Below are 27,668 nucleotides of genomic sequence, written 5' to 3'. Positions count from 1 at the left end.
AAATTGAATTGGGCACCTCTTCCCACATGCTACTTTCTCTGCCAATATATAATAGATTACACTTCTGTCAACCAGATCCTTAATATATAAATATATAAAACCTTATACAAGTTAACAAATTATTGCAAGTGGGATTTACCAGTCCTGCATGGGACTGTATTCATATCAGGTCTCCACTGGTAAGTATTTAACAGGGAAACACCCCTTTCCTTTTATCCTCTCCCTTTATCTATTAAACTAATTGGTTTATTTAACAGGGAGTTACAACTCACCCCCAGCAGCTCACTTAGAGCTCTGATCCATACATATTCATGATCACATACAAGGCTGCAGCTTGAAAGGGATGCTCTATGCACTGCTCTGCTGGCTTTTCTCATGGGCACAGAGCAGTGCTTAATTTGTGCCAGGGCTTGCCAGGCTGAGCCCCAGCATCTCTGGGATTGTCAGTCCATAGCCCAGCACCTCTGGGCTTGCCGCATCAGTTATGAAAGTTAAAAAATTGCTTGAACCCTGGCACCTCTTTCATTACCAATTAAGGACTCGGGCAGAGTCCTCTTTTTGGTAAGGAGAATTTCTGGATTAATTTAGGTGCTCATGTTTAAATGAAAGACTAACAGCACTTACAGATCCAAACACAGCAAGGGCAAACACTGTTCAAGCTTCCTTTGCACACCTCTGATCTGCAATAGCCCAGCTGTTGCAGTCCTGTATGTCTCCTGAATACAGCCTCACCACTGCAATGAGTTATGACTTCCTGTATTGTAGCTTTGTGATATAGACAAACATCCATAGGGTACTAGGATAATTTACCCCGCCTGCTTTTACTTGTAAACTCTCTGGGATTTGAATCAAGATATCAAGAGGGGAAGGCTAGTCCATTAACTCATAAATTATTCCACAAACATCCACACAAGGGATAGTGCAATTTTCTTCTAAATCACTGTTATTTAACAGCTAATTCAGCCATCAGGGATCTTTTGCTACCTTTCACCTTTGGAGAACTTGGTTCAAATACAGATCAGGTCACAAGTAAAATGACTATGGTGGTCACTCTAGTCTTAAATGGACATTTCTCTGTCAAGCATTTCAGGATATCTGTGCCTCTCTGTTCAGGGGAGATCTGAGACTGGAAGGGAAGCAAGTATTGCAGATCAGAATGGAGGTGCATTGGCTGCACCATGTGAGGGAAGCCTTCACATACCCGCAGCATGACCAGTTCTAATGTCTGGCCAGGGCTATTAGTTCCTCATTTTCTTAAGCATTAAATGCACCAAGAATATTAGCCTGTCAACATAAACCCACTAAAATGGGAGACCCAGTAAATCTATAAACCTTCAATAAGAGATACAGAGCAGTATTCATCAGCAGACAGAATCACAAATAATTAGCTGGTTACTTCTTCTACCCAGGAATTTTATCAATGTTCTGATTTGGTGATTATGCAAGTGAGGAACCGATACCTTTATCAGACATAGCGTGTGAGAGGTGTGTGAGAGCTTCACCCACATAACCCTGCCAATGCACCAGAATCCTAATTTGCCAGGCCCCCAGTTATTCCAGTCCCAGGTCTTCACATAGCTCTGTCAAAGCACCCCAATCCTGACTTGTAACACCCTCCTCTGCTCTAGTCTTGAGCAGAAATGGACAAGTATCCCATACCATATATTGGTTTTAAACATGAACAACATCCACTGGCATTTAAAAGGAGATCCACCATGCTCATTTCAGTGATAACCTATACCTGATTTATTTCACTCTTACAGAGTACTACAAGCTGAATTCCTTAGGCAGTAAGTTATTCTCAAATCAGTAACTACTGCATGAGTATAATCATTAAGAGGCAGTAAAAACTCCAACTTATCTTGGACAGTAGAAAAATAAAATTAAAGTCTGAGATTAAATACAGCTGCTTATTATTATTATTGACTACATTTAATTGTGAAGGTTACTAGATTAGCAGTGTCCTGAACTGAATGTGTTGAATTACTTGTAGGACAGGTTAGCAAGATTCAATTACATTAGCTGCAATGCTAGCATCCTCACACAAGCGTGACAAAAACCTCAACTGGGACCCACGGGACCACCTGTTTTTCTCCTTCCACAGCCAGAGGTAAAATCTGATAAACCAGGTATGACAGCTCTTTGAAGTGTTCTTCTGCCTTGCAGAGATGACCTGAGACCACCAAATTCATTACACTCAACAGTACATTTTGCAGTATAGGGCTTGAAGAACCATCAGGAAAAGTATTCAGATATTGAGTCAACTGCCTTCACTAAAAAAAATAATTTTACTAAACACATTTGTGGCTATTTATTTCTGGATCAAGTCATTACCAAACCTCTATTAGCATTAGCCATGGGTTTAGCCCATTCCCCTCTGTTTCTGTCCACAAGGTCATAGAAATTAGAGCTGGAAAAGACCTGTTCAGTCTTCTAGTCTGCCCACACCTTCCTGAGAAGACCATCAATGAAAGCAGGATTGTATCTAGTTGTGCAGTTCTACTGATAGCAGATGTTAGTTAATATGTTCAGCATATAAGTAATTTAGTCTTATTTAATTGGACAATTGTCTTGCATTATATTTTGGGCCAACTGGACTTTCAGAGCCAATATTTTGTAAGAACATAAGAACATAAGAAAGGCCGTACTGGGTCAGACCAAAGGTCCATCTAGCCCAGTATCTGTCTACCGACAGTGGCCAATGCCAGGTGCCCCAGAGGGAGTGAACCTAACAGGCAATGATCAAGTGATCTCTCTCCTGCCATCCATCTCCATCCTCTGACGAACAGAGGCTAGGGACACCATTCTTACCCATCCTGGCTAAAAGCCATTTATGGACTTAGCCACCATGAATTTATCCAGTCCCCTTTTAAACATTGTTATAGTCCTAGCCTTCACAACCTCCTCAGGTAAGGAGTTCCACAAGTTGACTGTGTGCTGCGTGAAGAAGAACTTCCTTTTATTTGTTTTAAACCTGCTGCCTATTAATTTCATTTGGTGACCCCTAGTTCTTGTATTATGGGAATAAGTAAATAACTTTTCCTTATCCACTTTCTCAACTTATGTAATTATGTAATGATACATAATGGTACCTAATGAGCAAATTCATAATGGAAACCTTAACATATAGACTTGGCTCAGTCTTTATGTCAAACATGTAATAGCCAATTTGACTGGTTACATTTATGAATCATATACTCTTATCATATGTATGAAACACTATAAATCACCATTCCTATTGGTTATTGAGAGCATATGTAGGTACACATACCCCAAAACTTCTAATATGTGTTATTTATTCAAAGGTTAAACTGCAAATGTGCATAATCCTTTGCAAATATGGTATGTCGAGGCTGAGTCAATAATCTGAAAGAAATGAGGAACTCCATCCTTTAGTGTCTCTGATACTAAATGTTTCAGGAGTGAGAAATGGCATTTGAGAGCAAAGAATAAGCTAAACAAGTGTCATGAGAGCAAAAATCAACCCTTTTCTAACTTGTATTACTTAATCAAATTGCTTTTCCTCCTGATGTAATAGCCACTAAGTGAAACTATTGCTTCTCCCAGCCCCCACAGCTATAGATCTGCCATCCTTACAACCTCTGAGCTTTTTAAACACAGAAAAAGATGTCACATCTCTGTTGAAAAATACTCATGCATTTTCCCCGGTGATCTACAGGTGCTCCTAAACAGAGTGCTGCATAAACACAAGTGAAAGGAAGTCCCTGATTCTGCCTCCTCCTCCTAATTACTAAGCACTGGCAAGGGTATGTAGGGGGCTCCCTCTTTTGTGACCTCAGAAATGACTTTTAGAACAATTAATATTTACACTGCAATCCAGCTCAGACCTCAAAGAAGCTATGATCCTTTCTTCTTAGTTAACCTTGATCAACATTAGCAAAAAGATAAAATAAAATAGTTTATAAGGAAAACAAAGAAAGAAACACACCCTCCTTTGTGCTGACGTATATTTATGAGCAGCTAGTGGTTTAACAAGCCAGGGTCCACACACCACCTAGCGCAGAATATGGAAAGCATCAGATGTATATTTAAACAAATCCCTAAAACTACAAGTTATTAAAGTCTAATGCATTTCCCTTCCAAGGTAACCCTGCCCCTATGCTGTCTCCTCTGGAAACTTCCTTATAACACATTTTTGTGCTTGTGATCAGGTTTTCAGTTCCCTGCAGCCTCCACCCTGCACAGACAGAGAAATCTACACCTGTCCTCCTAAAAATAAAAAATGCATGCGGGGTAGCCCCCCAAGCTATTATTTCTCCTCCTACCCCAATCTATCACTTACCACGTTTTATAAACCTTTTATTTAAAGAAAAACAGCAGGAGAGAAAAAGCGATTTTCCATGTTTGGCTTTGTTTTGACACCTGGGTTTTGCTGCTTTCTTTGCACGCATAATTATTTCCATTCGGCTCCCTCCTACTTTTCTCTCTCTTTCTGCTCTTGCTTTTTAAATGATTTTGTCTGTCATTTGCTGTCTGATCCCGCCATCCGGAAACCATTCCTGTGGATCCAATAGTATAATGAAAAGGAAGCAGCAGAATGTGGAGCCGCTAGGATCAAACAGCTCGGGTGTAATTATGTAGAGGCAGTAACTGAGCAGGGGGACACATGTCAAGAAAAACGCCACCGTTTGTCTGCAGTATTTTCAACCTCACACATTCACGCTTGCTCAGCTCATCCTAATGCACAGGTCTAGGCACCATGAAGGTGCTTATTAACACAGCCCAGCAGCACATCGGAGCCTCCTATAACCTTGCCAAGCGCACCGTTGCAAACTCAGTAGAGCACTTGGGAACGGCTTTGTTTTCATCGAACGATGCAGCGAGTTGCCCTTGCTGCAAAGCTGCTCCGTGCAACAAATGCCTCCCCTTCCCTCTAAATAACGGTCAACATTTGCAAAGGGAGTTGCCACCTTCAGCCCAGCTCGCCCTACCCCCGTGCAATCTAATGCAATCAGGTGGTGCTGCTGCCTACCCTAGCCTGTGCACGCACTGTTCTGGCTTCCATCTCCCCGATGCCTGCTGGTCTCTCGCTAATGCAAAATTAAACACGTTTTCAAATGAAATCATTTAATTTTTCCACAGGCACAGTACTTGCTCAGCTCCCTGGCTTTTCGAAGCCTGCCCAGTTGTATTTAAATCCCCCCCTAACAACAACCAGGGAAGCCCCATATATTTTACAGATCCATTTAGAGTAGAGATTGCAATGCTCTCATCGGCAGCTCTTTCGCACAGGTTTCCCCGCTGCACTCCTTTTTGGTTTTCAACGGCCTCCCCTCCCCTCCTCTAGGGTGGACCTCATGCTATACGGTTTTAGGCTACAGACTCACGTCTCGGAAGCGGTTCCAGTGTTTGATCTTGCCGCTGTATTGAGAAATGGAAGACAGCCATTGCTCGTCCTCCATAAAATTGCCTGGATGGTCTCCGTCTTTACCCCCTTTGCTGTCCCCTTCCGCCAAGGCGACAGCCAACAGCAACAGTGGCACCAGACAACAGCCTGGGGCTCTCATCTCTGATCTTGGTCTTTTTTTCTCCACCTCTTGCAAAGCAATTATTTGTCTTCTTCCCTCTCTGGTCTCGCGATTTAGGGAGAGATGGATGGTGGATCCTCAGTGGAATGTGACCTGATTATGAGATGCCCTACTCTGAAACCCCGAGCTAGAAGCACAGATAGGATGACAGCGTCTGCGCCAAAAGAGGCTGGCTTAGTCACTGTAGCATCAGCATCACACTTGACATCATACCTGTTAAACAGGAACCCACCCAGAAACTACGGGATATGATTTCAAAGTGAGTATCGAGACCAGAGACAGCGCGGTCACTAGCCCCGCTCGCAAGGGAGGAGGATGCAGGGCACAGGGCAGTGCGAGCCCCGCGAGCGAGTCAGGGGCCGGGCGACCGGGCACGACAAAGGCCCTGGGGAAGCACATACAGCTCACGCTGCAACCCAGAGCAGGAGGGCGCAGACAGGCTGCGGCTCCTGCTAGCCCAGCGAACCGTGTTCAGTGCCTGGCCCGTAACCCTAGGCTGGGTCCTGGGAAGAGCTGCGGGGTCGGGGGCGTGGTGCTGACAGCGCGGGGGCACCTCCCGGGACACCAAACCAGCCCCTCCCCCCGCCCCTTTCCCGGGCCGCGGCCTCAGACCCGCAGGAGCAGAGCCGGCCCGGCCGCAGCAAGCCGAGCTGTTGCACGGATTTCCACGGCACCTCCCTCTCGGCCCGCCGTGGTGCCTGGATGCTGTAGGGAAAGGGCCTGAGGCCGCAAGAGGCGAGCCCGGCGCTCTGCCCCCGGGAGAACAACGAGGCTCGCCGCTTCCTGTGTAGGGAGCTGTCGGTCTTTGGAACGTGCAAAGTGGCTGCCGAACAGGAACGTGAAGAGTGAGGCTGGGCGCCCTCCATGGGGTGGGGCTTTCCAGGGGATTTGAAAGGGGATGAAGCTCTGGCGGGGAGGATTTGGGTTGTGCTGTTTCTAAAGAACACAGTCAAATTGGTTTTAAAAACTGATTGTCCGTATCAGTGATTTTCAACCCTTTTCAGTTGCAGACCCCTAAACATTTTAAATGGAGGTGCTGTCCCCTTTAGAAATCTTAGAGTCCAGGGACCAGCACTGATCTATATCAATTCCCATTTCTGACAGAATACCCCCTTAAATAGTTCAGCCTACTTAGGCGCTGCTGGAGCCTGCAATCAGCTCTATGCCAGCAGCCCCCTCCCCGCCTTCAGCCCAGAGCCCCATTGAAGTCAAGGGGATTTTGCAGAAGTTCACCCACCCAAACCTCATTGTAGAACTAGGGCCTGATGGACTGTGCAAAGTGCTGTCGAATGAACAAAGAAATCAATGGATAAAAGAGAAAAAATGTTTTCACTAACTTCATTTATAGTAATGGGAGGTGTTATTTGTCACAATAGTAGCTACAACATGTTCAGACAAATGCGATTTTCAAGATGACACCACCCCTTTAAAGGGTTACACTCTTGGAATGGTTGCTGGGAATTTAAAAAATTTCCCATATGAGAGAGGCATAATAGATGTTTACATCAATTGTAAAGCAAATAGGAGCCAAAAATTCTGGAGGCACAAAACATGTTGATCTCACAGGACCAGATTCAGATTTCAAACACATTCTTGGCTTTCAGTCCTAGAAATTAACAATACTAAAGACAATCTGCAGAAGAGGAAACAGACTAACATTCTTTTAACTCTCCATTGAATGTAAACTGAAACAGAACTAAAGGACCTATATAAACACAGCCATTAATGCCCCTTCTACAGTTGTGCTCACTCACTTGATACAGTATTTGTGCACAAAGGGCCATATCCTGCCACCCTTGCTCATGGGAAGTAGTACCTTACTATGTGCTAGTCCCACTGATTTCAATGGGATTACTCATGGAGCAAGATTTACTCTCAGCATTAGTCAGGGTGGCAGGATCTGGCCCAACATAATCAAAATCCAGCTATATTAACTACTTCTGGGGGAATTCTGCACCACTGCGCATGCGCAGAATTCATGTCCCCCAGAGATTTCTTTGCTTCCCCACAGAAAAATAACTTTGACAGAGAAGCAAAGGGAAGCTGCAAGAGCAGTCATGCACCACTCCTTAGCAGCACAGATACATCATTTCAGGCACCCGGAGGAGAGATAAATCACGGCAGGGCTGGTGACACCCCAGCCAGTGGCTCCTACCCTGAGCCAAGATCAGCTGCTAGTCCTGGCTGGGCTGGAAGCAGGAGAGAACAGGATTTCCTCTTCCCCTGCAAGGAGTGGCTGGGGCTGTGTCAGACCCATCCCCCAAAACCTCCCCCAGCTGCAGGAAGCTCAGCATGCTCCCCTGCTTCCTGCCCGCATCACTCCTCAACTGCGGGGGGCGGGGTCCCTGTATAGGGAGCTGCTCCCCCATCTGCCCAATCCCCATGCATCCAGACTTCCCATACCCAGACACCCCCACCAAGCCTCACCCAGTACACACAGAATCCCCCAGCCCTCCATACTCAAACCCACCCCATTGAACCTCAACTCCTGCATCTGGAGTCCCCTGCACCCAGACCACCCCCAGAGATCCCTGCACTCAAACCCCCACCCTGATGAGTCCCCCCCCACCCCTGAACCATCCTGAACCCCCACATCCAAACCCCCACCCCACCAACCCCCAACAAGCTGCACCCAGACCCCCACCCCAGCAAGTCCCCCTCCCTGAGCACCCAGACCCCTCTGCTGGGACCCTCACACCCTGACCCCTCCACTGAGCCCCAACCATTCACCTGGAAGCCCCCGCAGAGTCCCATTGCCACTGAACCTGGAATTCCCCCCAACAAGCCTCTGTGCATTCAGATCTCCCCACACCAAAACCCCCCACTGAGCTGCCTGCACCCAGATTGTCCCACACAGAATCCTCTCACCCCACACCTGGATCCCCCCCACAATGAGCCCCTCCACACTTGGATCCTGCCTGGTTGAGCCTGCCTGCCCCACACCTGGTGCGCCTGGCACAAAGGTAGGGGGACCTAGGGTATTTCTGGGGCAGATCCAGGCCTTGTGCTGTCAGAGTCGGGTGCAGCCTCACCACTGAATCCGTATCTGAGGAGTGGGGAGGCTGCAGGGTTATCTCTCACCTTCGTGCAGCCAGGGGCCTGTGCTCCCCACTGCCATGCTGGAGCCTCTGCATTTATTTATTCACAAATAAAACTTGCAGAATTTTAAAATATTGTGCCCAGAATTTATTTTTTTGGCACAGAATGCCCTCAGGAGTAATTAATGATGACCTCAATGAGGAAAAACAGCAAGAAAAAAAATCAATATTAAACAAAGGGCAAAACTAGTTGGAAAGGAAATTTTATAGCTAAGCTTCTAAGAGGGAATTGCTTACAAAGAGGAATAAAAATAGTACTCAGTGTCCTTTAGAGCTTGAATATTTAGTCTGAAGTATATTGCTAAGTGCATAAACAGCTTCTTGGTTACAGATGTTAAAAATAAAACATGCTAAGAAGCTTTTATATGTATATCTTTCTATCGCAAAAAGAAAATCTAGTCTGTACTTTTGGGTGGAAGACTAACAGCCTGATCCTGAGATATGCTTCTTGAGAGGTGCTGAAAGCTGAAACCAACAGGAGTTGAGAGCTCTCAGCATCTCACAGGATTAGGTCCCAAGTGTGTGTAAACATGCTTTACTAGGTAAGCAGCATTAAGGGTGGTTTTAGAAGAGGCTCTTCCCACCGGAGAATAAGTGTGCAATGGCAGCATGGGAAGAGAGCTGGAGAAAAAAAATATTAAAATAGAGTACAGGATAGCTTCAGATTAACGAGTGAATATTAAAACTGATTTTCTGAGCAAAAGGAATGTTTACAATACAAAATGAAGAAACCAGGATCATCCATTTTTAAACTTTCCTAGTGAAAGAAAGAAAAAAAAAAAAGACTACGTTGCCACGATTACTGAATTTGGAAAGATGATCCCCAGATAACATGAAATAAAATCTTTACAACAGATCAGCACTGTTTAAGCAAACTGTCTTAAGATGCTGTCTCAAAGTATCACCAACTGTAATAACAATTTTGCTCCTTTATCAGAAAACCATTTACAATAAACAGATTTTTGACAGCCTGAGGAATGATTGCTTAAAACAGTTCTCACTGCACTTATTGCAAATGGTTTATTAATACAAGTGCAAAAAGTTTACAAAAATAATTTGATAGCTTTATTAATGCAACAGGAGTTAAACACTTTTTTGAAAGGAATTAATTTATTTGGTTATTTTAACATCACTAATGTTACAGAAACACTGTCAAACTGTTTGGGCCCCAAGTAATGACTTGCCTTAACATTGTTATATTACAGTCTGGGGAGCTCTTCTGGATTTTAAACATTTATTTTGAGAGTTTACAGTTGCTCATTTAAAAACAAAATTATCAAGATCTGGTGTGACACACAGAAAGCTGGGTGCGCACACACTGCTGGTCTATAACAAGCAGTTTAATGACAAATGTAAACAGGCACATGCAACATTCCTGTTCATATAAGGCCTGATCCAAAGTCCACCGATTTCAATGGGAGTCTTTCCACTGACTTCATTGGGCTTTGAAATAGCGAAGTAAACAAAATGAAGACATGTCTTCTGCTCCATTACAAAGAAGGCTGAGGAGGAAGGCTGGGAGAGACAAATATTTGCCAGAGGGAAAGAAACTGTAGAGAAATAAATGTTATTTTTGTAAAGTTGTAAGATAGCATCAAACATCTGATAAAAACTAGAAAAACTGCATATAAAAGGTTAGCTGACAATGACCCTTTATCCTAAAGATGCCAGCTAGCTTCCAAGTGGAAGAAACCTGTAAACTAGAAGTGTTAAGGGAAATGAAAAAGCAGTATGAGGTGGAGGTAGGAGGAGACCAGAGCTTTTTGAGAGGACAGGGAGATGGGATATTTGTAGGAAAGACTGCAGGAGAGTTCCACCAAGAAGGTGCAACGTCGCGGATCTTGCATGGTTCCTTGAAGAAATAACATGGCATCCCATCTTTGTAGAATCCTTAGAAGAGATCTCTCTTCATGTTTGAGGCTCCAAAATTAATGTAACCCCTTTACAATTCTGGGTGCACAGCAGATCTGTTGGAGCACCTGAGTTGTTATTTCAGGAGAAAGTGAGCTGCCCAGATTTAGCGTAGTAACCAGAGCTGTCTGTGGAGAATCTCTGAGAAAGATGGACTGAATTCAGCTGCAGTTCTCCAAAGTAGAAGTTCTCAAAGTTCTGAAAGAGAGGAGTTAGAACCCATGAGGAATGTCCAAACAAAACAAATTGAAGCATATTTGCAGACCTGCCTGTAAAAATCAACCTTGGAAAGTCTCTTCTGATATTTAGTTCTACTTCTGTATTCATTTTGCATTTAGAATGATTCTTCAGAAGAGTTTTTTTTTTTTTTTTTAATAGAAAGTGAGATTAGCCTTTGTCGAGGATGCCAGCTGAAGTTTAGGAAACTGAATTCCTGTAGTACATACAGCACAGTTGCATTGCCAGCTTTCACCACCCGATCTCATCCATTTGTCTCAGCCATGAACTAGACGCAGTGGTTCTCAAACTTTTGTACTGGTGACCCCGTTCACATAGCAAGCTTCTGAGTGCAATCCCCCCCCCCAATAAATTAAAAACACCTTTTTATATATTTAACGCCATTATAAATGCTGGAAGCAAAGCGGGGTTTGGGGTGGAGGCTGACAGCTCGCAACCCCCCCATGTAATAACCTCACAACCCCCTGAGGGTTCCCGACCCCCAGTTTGAGAACCTCTGAACTAGAGGGACCACACCACTAGATATGAGCAATTAATTCAGTCCCCAGGCCTATTCCAATCCTTAGTGGAGATCACCAACAAAAGGGGCCAGTCTGGGCTAACTACAATTGGTTTTGCAATGTCCATAGGAGACTGGATTGAGAACAGATCATTCACGAGTCAAACACTGGCAATGTTTGTGGCCAGTTTGGTCCAAATTCAGATTTGTACACAAGGTGAAAGGCAAACCCCAAACCACTGAGTCTCTCTTTATTCAAAGACTTTCAAGAACAAAACACAGTTCATCAGGGAGCCACTCCAGTAGTTAACGCCGTTTATGAGCCACACACAAAAGTGACATCAGAATTCATTATAGGAAAGTTCAATACTGCTTGGAAATGCATCATGTTGAAGTATAAAGTGCTTTTCCCATTCCATTAAGACACAGGAAATTACTCTACCTTAAAATACCAGTGATGCCTTCCAATAAAAATACTACTTTCAAACTCAGTTTAATGTTCCAATGCTGAGGGTCATCAATGGCCTGAATGGTATGGCCTCCTTACCCCGGGGGAACTTACAAACCCTCATTCAGTCTGTCCCCTATTGAATTTTATATCTGTCCCTGTAAACACTGGCTCAAGACAGTCACACACAGTTCTTCCTGCCATTATGGAACATGCAAATATTAATGGCTAGGAAACACTCAGTTCATTAAAGCCTGCCCTTCTAGGGCCAATGATGCATTGATTTTTCCATATGTCATCATCTTAAACCCAAGATCTAGTGCCTCTACACAAGGATGCACTTTCCCCTTTCCAAAATGCATGCAGGTCTCCCCAGCACTGATTTATACAATTTACCTCTATTGCTGGCTTTGACAAACTGGTTCGACATTGCGAAATACCCCTTTCTGTAAAAAACCCCACTGTACTGGAAATGCTCATGGGACAATTCTTGATTTTATTTTAAAGTGAAATCAGCTCTGGTGAAAGCTGCTTGATTAATAGCTTTGGAGATGGAAATTCCCTATTTATCCACAGGAGAACTAATGAAAGCCTCCCCCCGCCCCCCAATGCTGCACCAGCAGAGTGCTCCAGTTGTGGCCTGGATGCACCAACTCCAGCAGTAGGAGGGTAGTTGAGTCATCATGACTAATACAACCCTCTGCACCTCTGTATGAAACTACCAGTTGTCCACTAGGAACTGGGCTAAGAATAGCAATTTATTCATAGTCACCAAACTATTACATAGTAACTTTTTGCTTACTCTCACTACCAGCATAGGATAGATTCAAACCAGTGACCAACATGACAAAGGCTGTGTCCCCCATTACCAATCAGCCAGTTCATGGTGATCTTCATAACATCTGCCCATGACCTATTTTTTAAATTAGTAACTACTAAAACATTTTATCTCGATTTATTAATTCTGTTCTCTTCTTTTAGAATCTAGTATACATCTAACTAGATCCCACTGTCAACTCACTTCTAACAGGGCTTTAGTGGTGGAAGTACCAAATTCATCATTCATAATCCTATTAAGTTAGAGAAACTGGCTGCAAGTCACCAAAAGGTAATTACAAGAATGCACTTGGCATTGACAGAAGCCAGCTGCCCTGCTAATGGGGATCTCTCAGATTTATCTCCTGGCAGGAGGCTCTCCCACAGTAGTGGTCACTGCATTCTTGTAAACATGAGGAAGGAAGGGGGCAGATTTTGCTTCTAAGGCAGAAATTCAAGTCACTATAAGGAGATGGACTTTACAATTGTCACCCACTTCTTCATACCTAGGTACTCTTTTTTTCTAACGAGTTCTGCCCTCCCCTCACTGCCCAATCCATTTGCATGGAAGAGAGCTGCTTTTCCAAGCGGTGCGTTAGTCAAGTTTCCTCCTTTATCTAGGAGGTTCACTCCTGCGATGCTTCTAGCCCCCCGAGACACTGGAATGAGAGGTCACTCCCAAACCCCAATCTCCCAAGTGCTAAGTGCTCTTCCTGTCTAGATCCTTGGGCAAGCTCAATTTCAGCTCTTTCACCTATTTATCTACCTCCGTGGAGGAATCTGCTGAGGTCTATTACTTGAGTTCAGGAGAAACGCTTTTCCTGTTCAGAATTTTTGTCATCTCCTCCTCTTGTGCTGTGCGGAGTTTTGAGGATTGGATGGATACAGCTCAGCTAGCAGGAATGTAACTGAAATGCAACTATATCTCTAACAGAGCACACACCATTTACAATGAGATATTTTAATAAAGTATCTAAACAGTAGGAGGCATGAAAGATGAGAAATGACTGAGAAAGCCCAAACCCCATTCTATACAATTATAAAGATTAAGTATGTTCCCGGAAGCTTCTGAAGTTCACATTAGAGCACAGAGGACCACAGTGTCTCATTGACAAGCATTAGTGAAGGTAAAATGATTTCCTCTCTTTTTTTTTTTTTTGCTTTGATTGCGCTGAAGTTCTGAAGAATAATTTTCCTTACATCTCCAGACCAGGCTTAGTGTCAATTGGCCTGAAATCTACCAACCATAAGAAAACTTTAAAACTCTCAACTCTGTCAAGATGTTCATACAGTTTATTCCCCGCCCACTCCCGCACTGGACCATATAACCCTCTCCCTTGGAAAAAGAGAACACAAATCTGCTTCCTCAACAAAAATGATCACCCCATCAATGCTTACACCATAGAGATTGCTGTAAAGTTCTTGTGAATCTGGACACGTTGGCATTTTAAGTTATTTTAAAGAGAAAATCGAAGCATTTATTTTTGTGGGAAAAATAATATACTCAGAATTCCATGAACTTTGCAAATAAATAATAAATTACAAGTTGGGGTGGTCCAGTCCCAACAGCAACTCACTGAAATCAAATCCATATACAAAACAGTTTATAATAGCAATCCTTTCAAAATAATTACTTCTGCAATCTTTCAATATAGCAGTTTGGTTTTGTTTATAAGTAAAGTCTCAAAATAATAAGTGGCAGCATTAATTAAAAAAAATCTCTTGAGTAGCGTCAGTCATTTTGTCAGTAAGATCAGAGGCTTTCCATTCATACAATGCAAGAAGTGAAGAGCTTCTACTCCCTTGGCTTTTTTTAAAGAAGAGACAGAGGTGTGTGATGTGTGTGTGTTTTACCCAGGAATAAAACTGCTGAAACTCTTGAGTTTTAGGACATGTCTACACTAGAGACCTTTCAGCGACACAGCTGCACCACCGTACGATCTCCTGTGTAGCTGCTTTATGCTGGCAGGAGAGAGCTCTCCCATCGACGTAATTAAACCACCCCCAACGAGCGATGGTAGCTCTGTCGGCAGGAGAGCGTCTCCTGCCGACACAGCGCAGTCCACACCGGCGCTTCTGTCGGTGAAACTTATGTTGCTCGAGGGGGTGTTTTTTTCACACCCCGGAGCGACATAAGTTATACCGACAAAAGTGCAAGGGTGGACAGCATTAGTAATAAAGCTGTACATTCTCAAAGTAAACATGCTACAAGGACAACCATAGCCATTTTTCCTGCCTTTATTTCAAGACTTCTACACTTTTACTGACACTTCCTCACTCCCTCAGGGTCCCAATGACAGAAGCAATCAGAGTCCACAAATACCGATCCTGGGTAGCATTGCCACCTATCTAGGTTTTCCCAGCATCATCCCTTTTTTGAAGTAGCTGTTCTGGGAAATCTGAAGGGGCATTGCCCGCTGTCCAGTTTTATGGGCTCAGGATCATCCCTGGTGTCCTGTACCACAGAGGTGTCAATGGTATGGATAAAAACAAGAGTGTAACTGGAAGGACCTGAATATTTTATATCTTTGTTCAATCAGGAAATCCCAAATCCTCAAATACAATTAGGAAAGGGGCCTTTCAGCTCCTAGAGTGGGATCATCCTCCAAAGTCTCAAAAACATCAAAATGGGGTTTCCTGGTTGAACAAAGTTATAAAACATTCAGGGACCTCAGCTACCAGAAACCGTTTCTAGGATCACCCTCCCCCTTTGAGAGAGTGAGAGTGTCTTGGTAAGAACCAAGGCAGAGCTGGAAAAGAAAATTCCCTTTGGCTTCCTCACCTTCGAGGAAACTTGCTCACAATGAGCTGGAGCACAGCCAATTAAATGCTTTCTGTAACATACTTCAGTGGGACAGAAAAATGATGTGTAGAGGACATTATGTTCTAAGTGGGTAATGTGCTAACTCTAAAAACCGTCCAATCCTCATTTTCTTCCCACTTGCTCAGTTTTCATTCACACACCTTGCTAAAGACTGGGGGGAATAGTCACAGATCAATAGGTAGTATTCTAGCAGAAGAGATCAACGTGGTTACCAAAAGCTGAACCATTTGACTGGACTGGGGTATGAGGCTCAGCAAAAGAACATTAATTCTATAAATCCTACACACACTGAAAGATTGACTGTCTTGCTTCCTCAAGAATAAACAAGAACTTTTTTATTACTGCAAATGAAGGTGGATTTGATGGGCGCAGAGGTCAGTTCACATAGTCAACACCATACTTGCCTTTGCTTTTCTTGGATTTACACTACTAAAAGCATGTTGAGTGAATCTACTCATTAGCCCAAGTGCCTTCCCCCTAAAAAAATTGACTTGGAGCTGGAGAATATGTTGTACGCATTTCAAACTGGGTCCCAGAGTGTCCTTAGGCAAACAAATGCACACAGAGGTAGGTGGTGTCACCCAAAATACCACTGATAAGCACAGTATGGATGCCTAAACGGATGTCAGAGCCTTCCAAAAGAGACCCTCTGAAAGAAATATACTAAACAGAGGAAGCTTCCAAGGGAAGTGAGATGACACACTCATCCCTTTACTTTTAATCCAGCAGTCTGGGAGATCCATTGTGCCGATCCAAATCTGTGGGAAGTGCGTAAGTGCAGGTGTTGCAAATTCTTTATGTTGTGACTCCTTCCCACTGAAGCAGGCACACAGTGACAGTGAATAGGGAATAAGCAGCCTCCACCTCTCCTTACACAAACTACTTAATGATGGGGATGGGCGCACAGTAACACCACATTTGGGAGAATGCAGGAGCTATTACTTAGTTGTTTCCCATGGGAGCAACTAGCCAAAAAGGGGACAGAGAATATACAGAGTCATGTCTACCCTTCCTCCCACATCAGCCAGCAGAATTCCTCCTGCACCTTCTCACCTTCTGAAAACAGGCTGTGTCTTAAAGGCACACACTAGTAGGCACTTATCAAGAGTCCAGTGTCCTTCAGCAGCAGGGGTGGCTGTATGTTTTTTGCCGCCCCAAGCACGGCAGTCAGGCGGCCTTCGGCAGCATGCCTGTGGGCGGTCTGCGGATTTGGCGGCGTTTCTGTGGGTGATCTGCCGGTCCCACGGCTTCGGCGTACCTGCCGCCGAATTACCGCCGAAACTGCGGGACCGGCGGACCTCCCACAGGCACGCCGCCGAAGGCTGCCTGACTGCCGCCCTCACAGCGACCGGCAGGCCGCTCCCTGCAGCTTGTCACCCCAGGCACGCACTTGCTGCGCTGGTGCCTGGAGCCGCCCCGTTCAGCAGATTATTATATAAAAAAATCCACTTCTAAATTTCTCCCCATACCACACCGTATGGACAGTCATTTATTTTGAGCCAAAGAGATCTAGAATCAAAATGATTGTCATTTTTATAGTCCTGGTCCCCCTCATGTTAGACCAGTGGTCTCCAACCTTTTTATGCCCAAGATCACTTTTTGAGTCTAAGGGCAACCCAGGATCTACCCCTCCCCTTCCCCAAAGTCCCACCCCGCTCACTCCATCCCCCCTTCTCTCCGTTGCTGCTCTCCCCTACCCTCACTCACTTTCACCGGGCTGGGTCAGGGTGTTGGGGTTCGGGAGGTGGTGCGGGCTCTGGGCTGGGGCCAAGGGGTTCGCCGTGTGGGAGGAGGCTCTGGGCTGAGCCTGGAGCAGGGGGTTGGGGTGGAGGATGCGGGCTCTGGGAGGGAGTTTGGGTGCAGAAGGGGGCCCCGGGCTGGGTCAGTGTGTGAGGAGCAGGAGGGGGTATGGGGTGCTGGCTCTGGAAGGGGGGTCAGGCCTGGGGCAGAGTGTGGGGATGCAGGAGGGGATACAGGGTGCTGGCTCTGGGAGGGGGATCAGGGCTGGGGCTGGGGTGCAGGAGGGGGTTCAGGGTGCAGGCTCCAGAAGGGGGCTCAGGGCTGGGGTGCAGGAGGGGGCTTGGGGTGCTGGCTCTGGGAGGGGGCTCAGGGTGGGGCTTGGGGTGCAGGAGGAGGTATGGGGTGCTGGCTCTGGGAGGGGACTCAGGGATGGTGGTTGGGGTGCAGCCTTCCACCGGACAGCACTTACCTCTGGTGGCTCCCGGTCAGTGGTGGGCACAGCGAGGCTAAAGCAGGCTCCCTGCCTACCCTGGCCCCACACCGCTCCCAGAAGGGGCCAATGCGCCCCTGCAGCCTTTGAGGGTGTGCAGGGGGCACATGGCTCCGTGCACTGCCCCTCTCTGCAAGCACCACCCCCACAGCTCTCCCGGCCAATGGGAGCTGCGTGGGCAGTGCTTGCAGGCAGGCAGCAGCGCGCAGAGGGAGACTCTTGCCCCTCCCCCACCCTCCAGGGCTGCACTGGCCGCTTTCAGGAGTGGTGTGGGGCCAGGGTAGGCAGGGAGTTGCCTTAACAGCAGCCACACTGCACTGCCGCCGGAGATCGCAATCGACTGGGAGATCCCCTAGGAGATCGACTGGTTAGTGACCACTGTGTTAGACACTCCTGTTGGAAGTTTAAAAATAAACTATTCCTGTCCAGAGGTTCATTCCCCTCTACTATGCACAGATTACACTGCAGGGTACTCCAGGCGTGCTGGCAGTCATTTTATAACAAAGAAGATGGAACACTGAAGTATTTGTTTTGGTAACTGCACGCACAATTAAACATTGCCAATGTAAGCAAAAATGTGATGACAAACTTCAGTCCAAATCTCAACAGTCTCCTTTTTAAAGAGGCTGTAAGTTGAAGCAGGCCATCAAAAATAGGTGCATTTTTTTCTGCATTTTTAAAAACACACTTAATTACTTATTGCAAAAATACATTAAAACGAGTAACATTTCAAGATGAACTATAACTGTGCCCACATTACTTTTCAGCACCTTTTATCTTATGCATTTGTAAAGCACTCATCACCATACTACTTATGTCCTGTGGTTTCCTCTAGACAACCTTCCCAGAATAAGTTGGTACCTCTGTTTTCAAGCCTTGGAACAGCAGTGGTAAATCACAAAGCTAAACCACAAAGACAGCAGCAAAGCACTTCAGCTCCATTTATTCAGAGCAGGAATGCCAGCACAAACTGGTGCTTTTAAATCATCTACATCGGTGCAACAAATATGAGAAATATTAATGGATTTGTCTGAAGAGGCAATGGGCGGCAGAAGGACAAAAGGCAAGAGGAGGGAAGGAAGCAATGGTATTTAAAACTTCCTTCACGTAATCTTTTAAGATTGCACTTTCAGCTGCTTGGCCTGGATTTTGCTGCTATTGTCAGGATTACTGATAAATCTGAAAGCTTTACTTTGCCTCAAGTGGCATGTCCAAAATCAGTGTGTCCAAGCAGTTCTCCTGAGAGTCTCAATACTCAAAATGCCAAAAGGAACAACTCACTGCAATGCCTTGCAATTAAAAACTACCATCAAAGAGCTGCATTATCACTAGATAAAACACAGAGAGAGAGAGAGAGAGAGACTGCAGGGAGATCAGTCTGTTGCAAACTCCAGCCACATAAGTACTGCCTTAGAGTAGGGCTATTGTAGATTAACCGTACAAAACTGTCCCTGGTGAATCAGCACTGCAGCGTAGCTGAGGCATATTGGGTCACTAGTCTGTGACCGATTAACCTAAAAAATTAGCTTCCCTTTTCATGGATATGATAGGCCCAAGTGTTTCAACCTGAAGCAAGTACCAAAAATATGAACTCTCTCTTTTGGGAAGCAGAGGAGTAAGAGGCAGTGGCTAGTATACATATATATAAAAAAAAAATCAAATGCCTACCATGGTAGATGGTAGGATAATACAGCAATCGCTTTTCTCTCCAGTATGAAGGTGCTGCACATTTGTTAAAATTGCTTAGTGGAATCTACACGTATGCAGTGTGCTCGGATAACTTTGCTCTATCCCTGCTGGTGTGCATCTCTTACAAAAATGAAATTCTGAAATGCAGCATGCGGTTAGCAAACCAGCACTTTTCACACACAAGGCACAGTGCTGGGAATTAGTGGACAGAAATGTCAGGCAATGGAGACATGCAGAGACTGCTTATGCTAGGATATCAAATTCAGGCTCAAAAGGAGGGTTTACAGATAGAAAGGGTCAGCTGCTTTACATACTGTAACAGCAGCCACCAACTTCCCCAACCACATCCACTACTTAGCTGGTCCTGATCAGAAGCTGCATTCGAGTATATGAAAGAATAATTGAAAACCAAAGTAGAATTAAAAAGACAAGTTCCAAGGCACTAACAGGTGTGATGCTGGAAAGCAGCACAACAGACATTCACTTGCATGTTAATCTGCTCGCCTGATTATGAACACACACAACTAGCCAAGCAGAATCCTGTGTGGAAGTTCACCATCCTCAAGAGCATGGGGGGTTGTGTGTGTGGTGGGGAAAAGAGGTTGTTACCAATCCCAGATTTCACCAAAGCATCTGGCTGGTCAGTGCAGAAGGTTCGGTCCCATATTAATTTTCAGAGAAGCTGGGAGAACAGAAATTCTGTTCGGAACTGTATACCCAGCAGACCTTCCCCTCTCTGGGGACACTTCAAGCAGTGCTAGGTTAGTGAGGTACAGGAGCCCAGTGATAGGGGAAGCCTTTAAAACTAGAAAAATCTAAACTTAGATGAAATAAAAACTCTCCTATCTCTGAAAAGTAGCAGTAGGTTAGGGACGCATTTCCCTTTAAATAACACCAACACATTAGCCAGCCCACTAAATTGCAGAGAAGATCCAGTGGCATTTCTTAAAACGAATACAACCCCTCTAAAATCTGAACTAACAGCATAAAGCAACCTATTCATTAATTTTTAATCCACCCACAGCTTTTTCAAAGTCCACTCCAGGACAGAGGTCTACACAAAAGGATGGGTGGTTTCCTAGAAGAAAAAGGATGCTCTGCAAGTTAATCAAAGTCGAGAGATCAGAAGGCACTTTCTGGGGGTCTTTGGGCAAATCAAAGTCTCTCCATACTTCAGACTATCAGTCTGCCAAATGAAGATCATGCTATTTATCTGTCTGACAGGAGTACTGTATAATTTAATTAATGTTTGTATAGTATTTTCATAGCTTGTGATGGAATATGCTATAGAAGAGCAAAGTATCATCATGATTCATCACTCTGAAGAATTTGGCTAAACCAGAAGCCTGATACCAATATAGACTAGAGAGGATAGGGCACTTAGCTAAGTATGTCTCCCCACCAACCAAAGGATAAAATTCAGCAAAGGTAGTGAGGATACAATCTTCCCCTTGAGACAACTGATATTGGTACCAAGGAAGAGCGGAAGGACTAGTAAATCAAAGTGATCGATGGCAAAATCACTCAGGACAAAAATGATTTATAAAAATGGAGGTGAAATTTAGAGTTCATGAATGTGTGCAACAAACAGCTCTAAATACAGTACAGCTTTGCGAAGCACCAAGCTTGCACTTTGCCATCTGTTCCCACACAGCTCTGCAAGTGAACCTCAAGTGTTTCACGTAAACACACTGCTATTCCAGTTCTGGGCCCTCATTGAGCTGTCTAATGCACCTCAATCCTAATTTGCATCACTCACCTTTTCCACTTGGAACACCCAAACAGATCTGCAACTGCTTCTTAGCTCTGTGTTGCACTCCTGCTGTTCCTATCAAGTCTGTCTAGAGAAGAATTTGCCAATAATAGTAAATTTTGGGCAAATGCCCTTAAAGACTATGCTGAGAGAAAGCCAAACTCATTTCATTTGTGACCAAACCTAAATTTCAACGTAATCCTCTAGAACAGGTGTAGCCAAACTGTGGCTCGTGAGCCACATGCGGCTCTTCTACAGTTAAGTGCGGCTTGCTGAGCAGACCACATACCCCCCACCCCGCTCTCCACCTGCCAGACTGCGGGGGGAGTGGGGGCTTAGGGCTCCTGCCCTGCAGCGGGTGGTGGGACTAGGGGATTCTTCCCTGCAGGAAGGGGGAGGAGGGTGGCGTCATCTAAGGGCTTTGGCCCCATGCCCCAGTAACACCGCTCCGCGGGGCAGGTTGTGTGTGTCTTGAGGCTCTTGAACTTCTGAAGATTATTGTATGCAGCTCGGAGTGTCAGTAAGTTTGGCCACTCCTACTCTAGAAGTTAAAAATTCTCTATTAGCACATGGAAGAAAAGATACAAACTTGCAATCAAACATACAACCTGGCAACATGTCAAATTCTGGGAAGTTTGTTCAATTAACAGCTTTCTATTTTCACATTCAAAATATGTTTTCTGAAGCATTTCAGTGCCAAAAATGATTTTACTCTAGTTATTATTCACTCCGGGCTCTGTTACCCCAATGATTATCTGACAGAGGTTTAATGATGTTTGGAAGCTTTCCAGCAATAATGTAGAAGGACTGCAGAAAGAGCAGGCAGACAGGTGCTGATCCAGAGAGGCAGCTCCTTATAATGCACACCACCTTCTGTCAAAACTAGAAAGCTGCTCCCTTTTAATGGCTTTTAAGGCATGCTAGCCAGATGATGAACAAAACGTTTAATTATTGCACAGGTGTTCTATGATTAAGATGTGCTCCAGAGGAGTTCCACAGCAAGCACAGAAAAAAAATTACTGGGAGCGGAAGAGAGGGAAGGCATTTTACCTTCACAAGCACATCTCACACCAGGGCTTCAAAATCAGAAAGACAAAGAACAAACATGTCAGATAGATATTTGGATCATTTGTTTTGTTCTGCAAGCACACATCTGGCTCTGACCCACTCCCTCTTCCCCAGTGACATGCACTGTAATCCTTATGCTCTCGATAAGGTGATGAACAACCCTTAAATGTTATTTCTTGCATCCTAGATTTCTGAAGTGGCCGTAGAAGATATGCATGTACATATTTTATCACAGATACAATGAAGCAATATGGACTTCAGTGGGGTAGAACGTCTAGCGTCATAAAAATTCTAATGATCCATTCACTATTTTCTCAATTTATATACAATGCAAATACAAATACCATCATTTATCACAAATTCATCATTCATTTTTCTCTCAATTCTATTAAGTGGTTTTGCAACAAAGCAAATAAACATGAAATTATTACAATTGAGCTTTTAAAAAAGTCTCAGTGTAAACCACAGCGCAAAACAAAACTACTTATATATTTTCTTAAATAAAAGGAAACAAAATTAAAATCAACCTCTCATTAAATCAGCTATGCTTTGGCTTTTAAAGCACTAAACATGTAATCAGTTCTTACTGGAAAGTTATCTTTACTTATTAAGAATGGGGGGGTAGAATTTGTGGACCGTATGTGATTTTTTTAAAGTTTTCTTTTATTGAATCAAAGTAAAGCACATACAAAAGCAAAGAAATAAATATTTGCTATAAAAATAAGAAAGCACTATATAACATAGACTCATAGACTCATAGACTTTAAGGTCAGAAGGGACCAATATGGTCATCTAGTCTGACCTCCCGCATGATGCAGGCCACAAAAGCTGACCCACCCACTTTCCCTTAATTTAAAGACTTCAAGTCGCAGAGAATCCTCCAGCTTGCGACCCCTGCCCTATGCTGCGGAGGAAGGCGAAAAACCTCCAGGGCCTCTGCCAATCTACCCTGGAGGAAAATTCCTTCCCGACCCCAAATATGGCGATCAGTAGAACCCCGAGCATACAGGCAAGATTCTACAGCCGGACCCTCATTTTACCAGCGATGGCACGTTAATGCCTAATTGACTAAAATCACGTTATCCCATCAAACCATTCCCTCCATAAACTTATCTAGCCTAATCTTGAAGCCAGAGAGGTCTTTCGCCCCCACCGTTTCCCTCGGAAGGCTGTTCCAAAATTTCACCCCTCTGACGGTTAGAAACCTTCGTCTAATTTCAAGCCTAAACTTCCCCACGGCCAGTTTATATCCATTTGTTCTCGTGTCCACATTAGTACTGAGCTGAAATAATTCCTCTCCCTCCCTGGTATTTATCCCTTTGATATATTTAAAGAGAGCAATCATATCCCCCCTCAGCCTTCTTTTGGTTAGGCTAAACAAACCGAGCTCCTCGAGTCTCCTTTCATAGGAAAGGTTTTCCATTCCTCGGATCATCCTAGTGGCCCTTCTCTGTACCCGTTCCAGTTTGAGTTCATCCTTTTTAAACATAGGAGACCAGAACTGCACACAGTACTCCAAATGAGGTCTCACCAGCGCCTTGTATAACGGAAGCAGCACCTCCTTGTCCCTACTAGAAATACCTCGCCTAACGCATCCCAAGATCGCATTAGCTTTTTTCACAGCCACGTCACATTGCCGACTCATAGTCATCCTGCGATCAATCAGGACTCCGAGGTCCTTCTCCTCCTCCGTCACTTCCAACCGATGCGTCCCCAGCTTATAACTAAAATTCTTGATAGTCATCCCTAAATGCATCACCTTACACTTCTCACTATTAAATCTCATTGGCTGTTGTGCACAAATTTCATGCAACAATCCCAAAACTCATAAACATACTGTCGGTATAGATAATATAGTAGCCAACATTTTAAACACAGGTGCAAAGCCAACATTTGGATACATGAATGAATGAATTTTCAAAAACATTCAGCATCAACAGCATCCAGTAAAGTCTATAGGAGCTGCAGCATGCTCCACACTTTTGAAAAATACACCATTTATTTAGGTGTCTAAATACAGCTTTAAGATTGAGATTTTTTTCAAAGCTATGCAGGGGATCTGCCACATAACTTACATTTAAATTAATGCCACCTCTCTTCCCGCCCCACCTTGAGGAGGATGTGGTTGTAGTACTCCAGGACTTCAGTGATCCCCAGCTTGCATGCAGGGGATTTAGGGCTATTACAGGGGCTGATATAGCTTAAAGCAGTCGTCATAGAACCATCTCCACAATTTGGCTGCTTCCACCACAGCGATTACTAGAACAGCTGAGGACTGAGTCTGGTTCACAGAGAGGCCAAAGATTACTGACAGCAATTTAGGACCTTCTTCTTACCACTGCCATCTTACTTTAAAAAAAAAAAAAAGGAAGAAGAAGACGACGACGAAGACACTACTTCAGGCTCTATTTATCTCCCAGTTATGTTTTAGTATCTGCTAGATGTGAAAAATTCACAGGCTGGTTGGAAATGTAACAGATGGTTCCTTCTCCTCAACTGCTGTTCTATGAAATCACAGTTCATTGTGAAATTGTGGGATGACTGCATCAACAATGTGTGTGTGATACATAAGCTAAGGGCAATGGGAAGGTAGTCAGTCAGACATACTCCATCATGACAGTTAAATTAATCTGATAGGTGCTTGCTGTTGTTTCTTAAGGCAAGACTCTTTGGGGTCAGCTGACGGGCTCTCTCAGTGGAGGCCTTTCCCTTTGAAATTCACTCTCCTTCACAAGCACAAATCTTGCAATGTTCAGGGCGCAATGCAAGACATTTGTTTTAGGTTCCGATTCTCTCTTTTCTCCGTCAGTTTATAAAATAAATGCACTTCAACTATATAAATAAGGCCTAGCTGCTATGGTGAAAAGCACTTTGCAAACCAACAAATAAATACAAGTGTGTCTCAGAATTAACTGAATTACTAGTTGTCTTTGAAAACACCAGACTTTTGCACATTTACAGGTTGCTAACTTTCTAAAGTCTACTATACATAAAACTGGTGAATACAGGGTTGAACAGGTCTTTGAAAAAGTTTCACAACTCCTGAATTAACTTATTAATATCCAAAGCGTGGCCCACCTCTTACCAACAGAGGTCACCTGCAGCCCACCTCTCCTCCTAATCGAGAACAACTATGCAACATCCTTGTGGCCCCACGCAGTACATACTACAGCAAATGCTTATATGCAGCTAGGCTGACCCATTTCCAGCGGCTTCCATAATTGTTTATGCTTATTTTTGCAATGAAGAGGTTGAATGCCCGTAGAAGCAACTGGAAACAAGGAGCAGCTGCCACCAGCATACGATCAGCCAACTCTACTCAGACCACGAGTGGTCCATAGAGTACAGCCTAGGAATCACTGAGTTAATTCATACAGACTCAGGAAATTATAATACAAATGGACCCAAACGCCTTTTGGATAAACCACCTCCCTTTCCTAATCAACTTGTTCTTTCTCATGTACTTCAACACTATGTCTCTGTATTCTATTAAGGAACCATTGTAATTCAACTCTTGACAGTTACTGGTGAAAACCATCTCCTGAACACCAAAGAAGTGAAGTTGGTGATTGCTGTCTATGGCAGAATAGTGATTTCAGGGAAACTAAGAGATGGGACGTCCACTGGAGTAACAAGGAGGAGATGGGCAAGGAGAAGAAGAAACAGGAAGGAGAGCTACTGAATTCCTAGAGCTTGATTTTCAGAATTGCGGAGCACTCTCAACTCCAACTAAAGTCAACAGAAGTAGAGGGTGCTCAGCAACGCTGAAAGTCAGATACCTGGTCTACTGACACATGGTCATCAAATCACATAGCAAAGCTAAAGACCACTCAGGCTACCTAGTACAACCTTCATCCATTATATTTTCCCCTCACGTGACTTGTCTCAGCTTTTCTGAATACTTCCAGTGACTTCCTCTTTAGTCTACTTTAATGACTGACAACTCTAACAAACAACATTTTTTCTCAATGCCTAGTATGAATTCTCATTTTCCACTTCAGATCAGTACTCCTTGTTTTGCCATACTCAGATGATGTGTATAAGCCTTTTTCTTCACGGATGTTATTTCAATGGAAGTATTTATACAGTGACCTACATTTAACTCTTTTCCCAGATTGTAGATCAACTTTTGTACGGTCTCATATTCAAAACTGTCCTCCAATCATAGTGTCATTCTAATTGCCCTTTTTAAATCCAGTATAGCATTTCAGTATCCTTTAAATAATGCAAGGATCAGAACTGAATGCAATATTCTGTACTCTGCAAAGTGGCATTACCGTCTTTGAAATTTTGCTTTTGATTCTTCTTTAAATATACTTGAGAAAGTACTAGCTCCACTCCTCCCGCCCCATCCCCCAATATAATAATGCTGCATTACAGGTTTCTGTTCAGTTTTTCTCTTATCCTGTCTTTTTCTGATTCAAAACTTTCTAAATAGTTCTCTCTCATTTTATACTGGTTACCATTTCTCCCCAAATGTATTACTTTGGATTTATTTATAGTGTATCACCTTGCTGACTGCAACGAAAAATCTCTAATCTTTTCTGACTGTTCCGCAGTTTTGATGACTCCTTATGTATATTTCCTATCCCTTTGATTTTGTATTGTCTGTAAATTTAACTTGAAACAGAGTCTATTTCCTCAAGATCCTTAAAAAAACAACTAAACAGTATAGGTCCGAACACTGATTGCTGTGGAACACCATGAAAAACATTCCCTATCTGGAGGTGGTACTATTATTATTCTATTCACAGTCAGTCAGGCAGCTGTTAATCCATGTTATTGTATTTTTACCTAGGCAGTTATTTTTCCTATCTCATAATACATTTTTTTTAATGTGGTACTATATTCAATGCCTTAATGAAATCCAAATACTGCATATTATGTCCACTGCACATTCTTGGCCACCAACAAAAAATTATAGCAGAGAATACTATCACATTCACTTGGCAAGATCTGTTTTTCATTAGTTCTTGTTTATCAATCAATCAATATTTTCCCCCCCTCAAATGTAGGCAGATGCAGTCCCTTAACATACTATTTAATCATCTGTATTAAAGCAGAACCTACAGGCCCCAACTGAGATCAGGGCCTCACCGCACTTGGTACTGTTCATACAATAAGAAGAAATCCTTGCCCAGAAGACCTTACAATTAGGGCTGTCGATTAATCACATTTAACTCACATGATTAACTAAAAGAAAACTAACTGTGATTAAAAAAATTAATCGCGATTAATCACACTGCAAACAGTAGAATACCAATTGAAATGTATTAAATATTTTTGGATGTTTTTCTACATTTTCAAAAGTGTACAGTGCTCACTATATTATTTTTTATTACAAATATTTGCACTGTAAAAATGATAAACAAAAAAATAGTATTTTTCAATTCACCTGTAGCGCAATCTCTATGGTGAAAGTGTAACTTACAAATGTAGATTTTTTTTTGGTTACATAACTACACTCAAAAACAAAACAATAAAATTAAAACTTTAGAGCCTACAAGTCCACTCAGTCCTACTTCTTGTTCAGCCAATCATTAAGA

The 27,668-nt window shown here is 43.7% G+C and overlaps 2 protein-coding genes across 4 annotated transcripts in view; both read right to left on the bottom strand.

Annotated features, from left to right (window-relative positions):
• The window catches only part of SPOCK2 (SPARC (osteonectin), cwcv and kazal like domains proteoglycan 2), a 50,754-nt gene extending 45,226 nt beyond the window's left edge, over positions 1-5,528 (bottom strand). Inside the window, exon 1 of the mRNA XM_065408103.1 lies at positions 5,349-5,528. Within this exon, the coding sequence (XP_065264175.1) occupies positions 5,349-5,528 (180 nt within the window). The remainder of the gene's footprint in view (positions 1-5,348) is intronic.
• Positions 5,529-9,647: 4,119 nt separating this feature from the next.
• ASCC1 (activating signal cointegrator 1 complex subunit 1) overlaps positions 9,648-27,668 on the bottom strand; it is a 61,428-nt gene continuing 43,407 nt past the window's right edge. For all 3 annotated transcript variants that reach the window (XM_065407441.1, XM_065407440.1, XM_065407442.1), the window contains one exon: positions 9,648-10,756. In XM_065407441.1, the coding sequence (XP_065263513.1) occupies positions 10,640-10,756 (117 nt within the window). In that variant the 3' untranslated portion in view covers positions 9,648-10,639. The remainder of the gene's footprint in view (positions 10,757-27,668) is intronic.

The sequence above is a fragment of the Emys orbicularis genome, chromosome 7, assembly GCF_028017835.1.
Source record: "Emys orbicularis isolate rEmyOrb1 chromosome 7, rEmyOrb1.hap1, whole genome shotgun sequence".
In the NCBI taxonomy this organism is placed as follows: domain Eukaryota; kingdom Metazoa; phylum Chordata; order Testudines; family Emydidae; genus Emys; species Emys orbicularis.
Note: the sequence above shows the minus strand (reverse complement) of the source record. Positions and strands in the feature narration are given on the sequence as shown.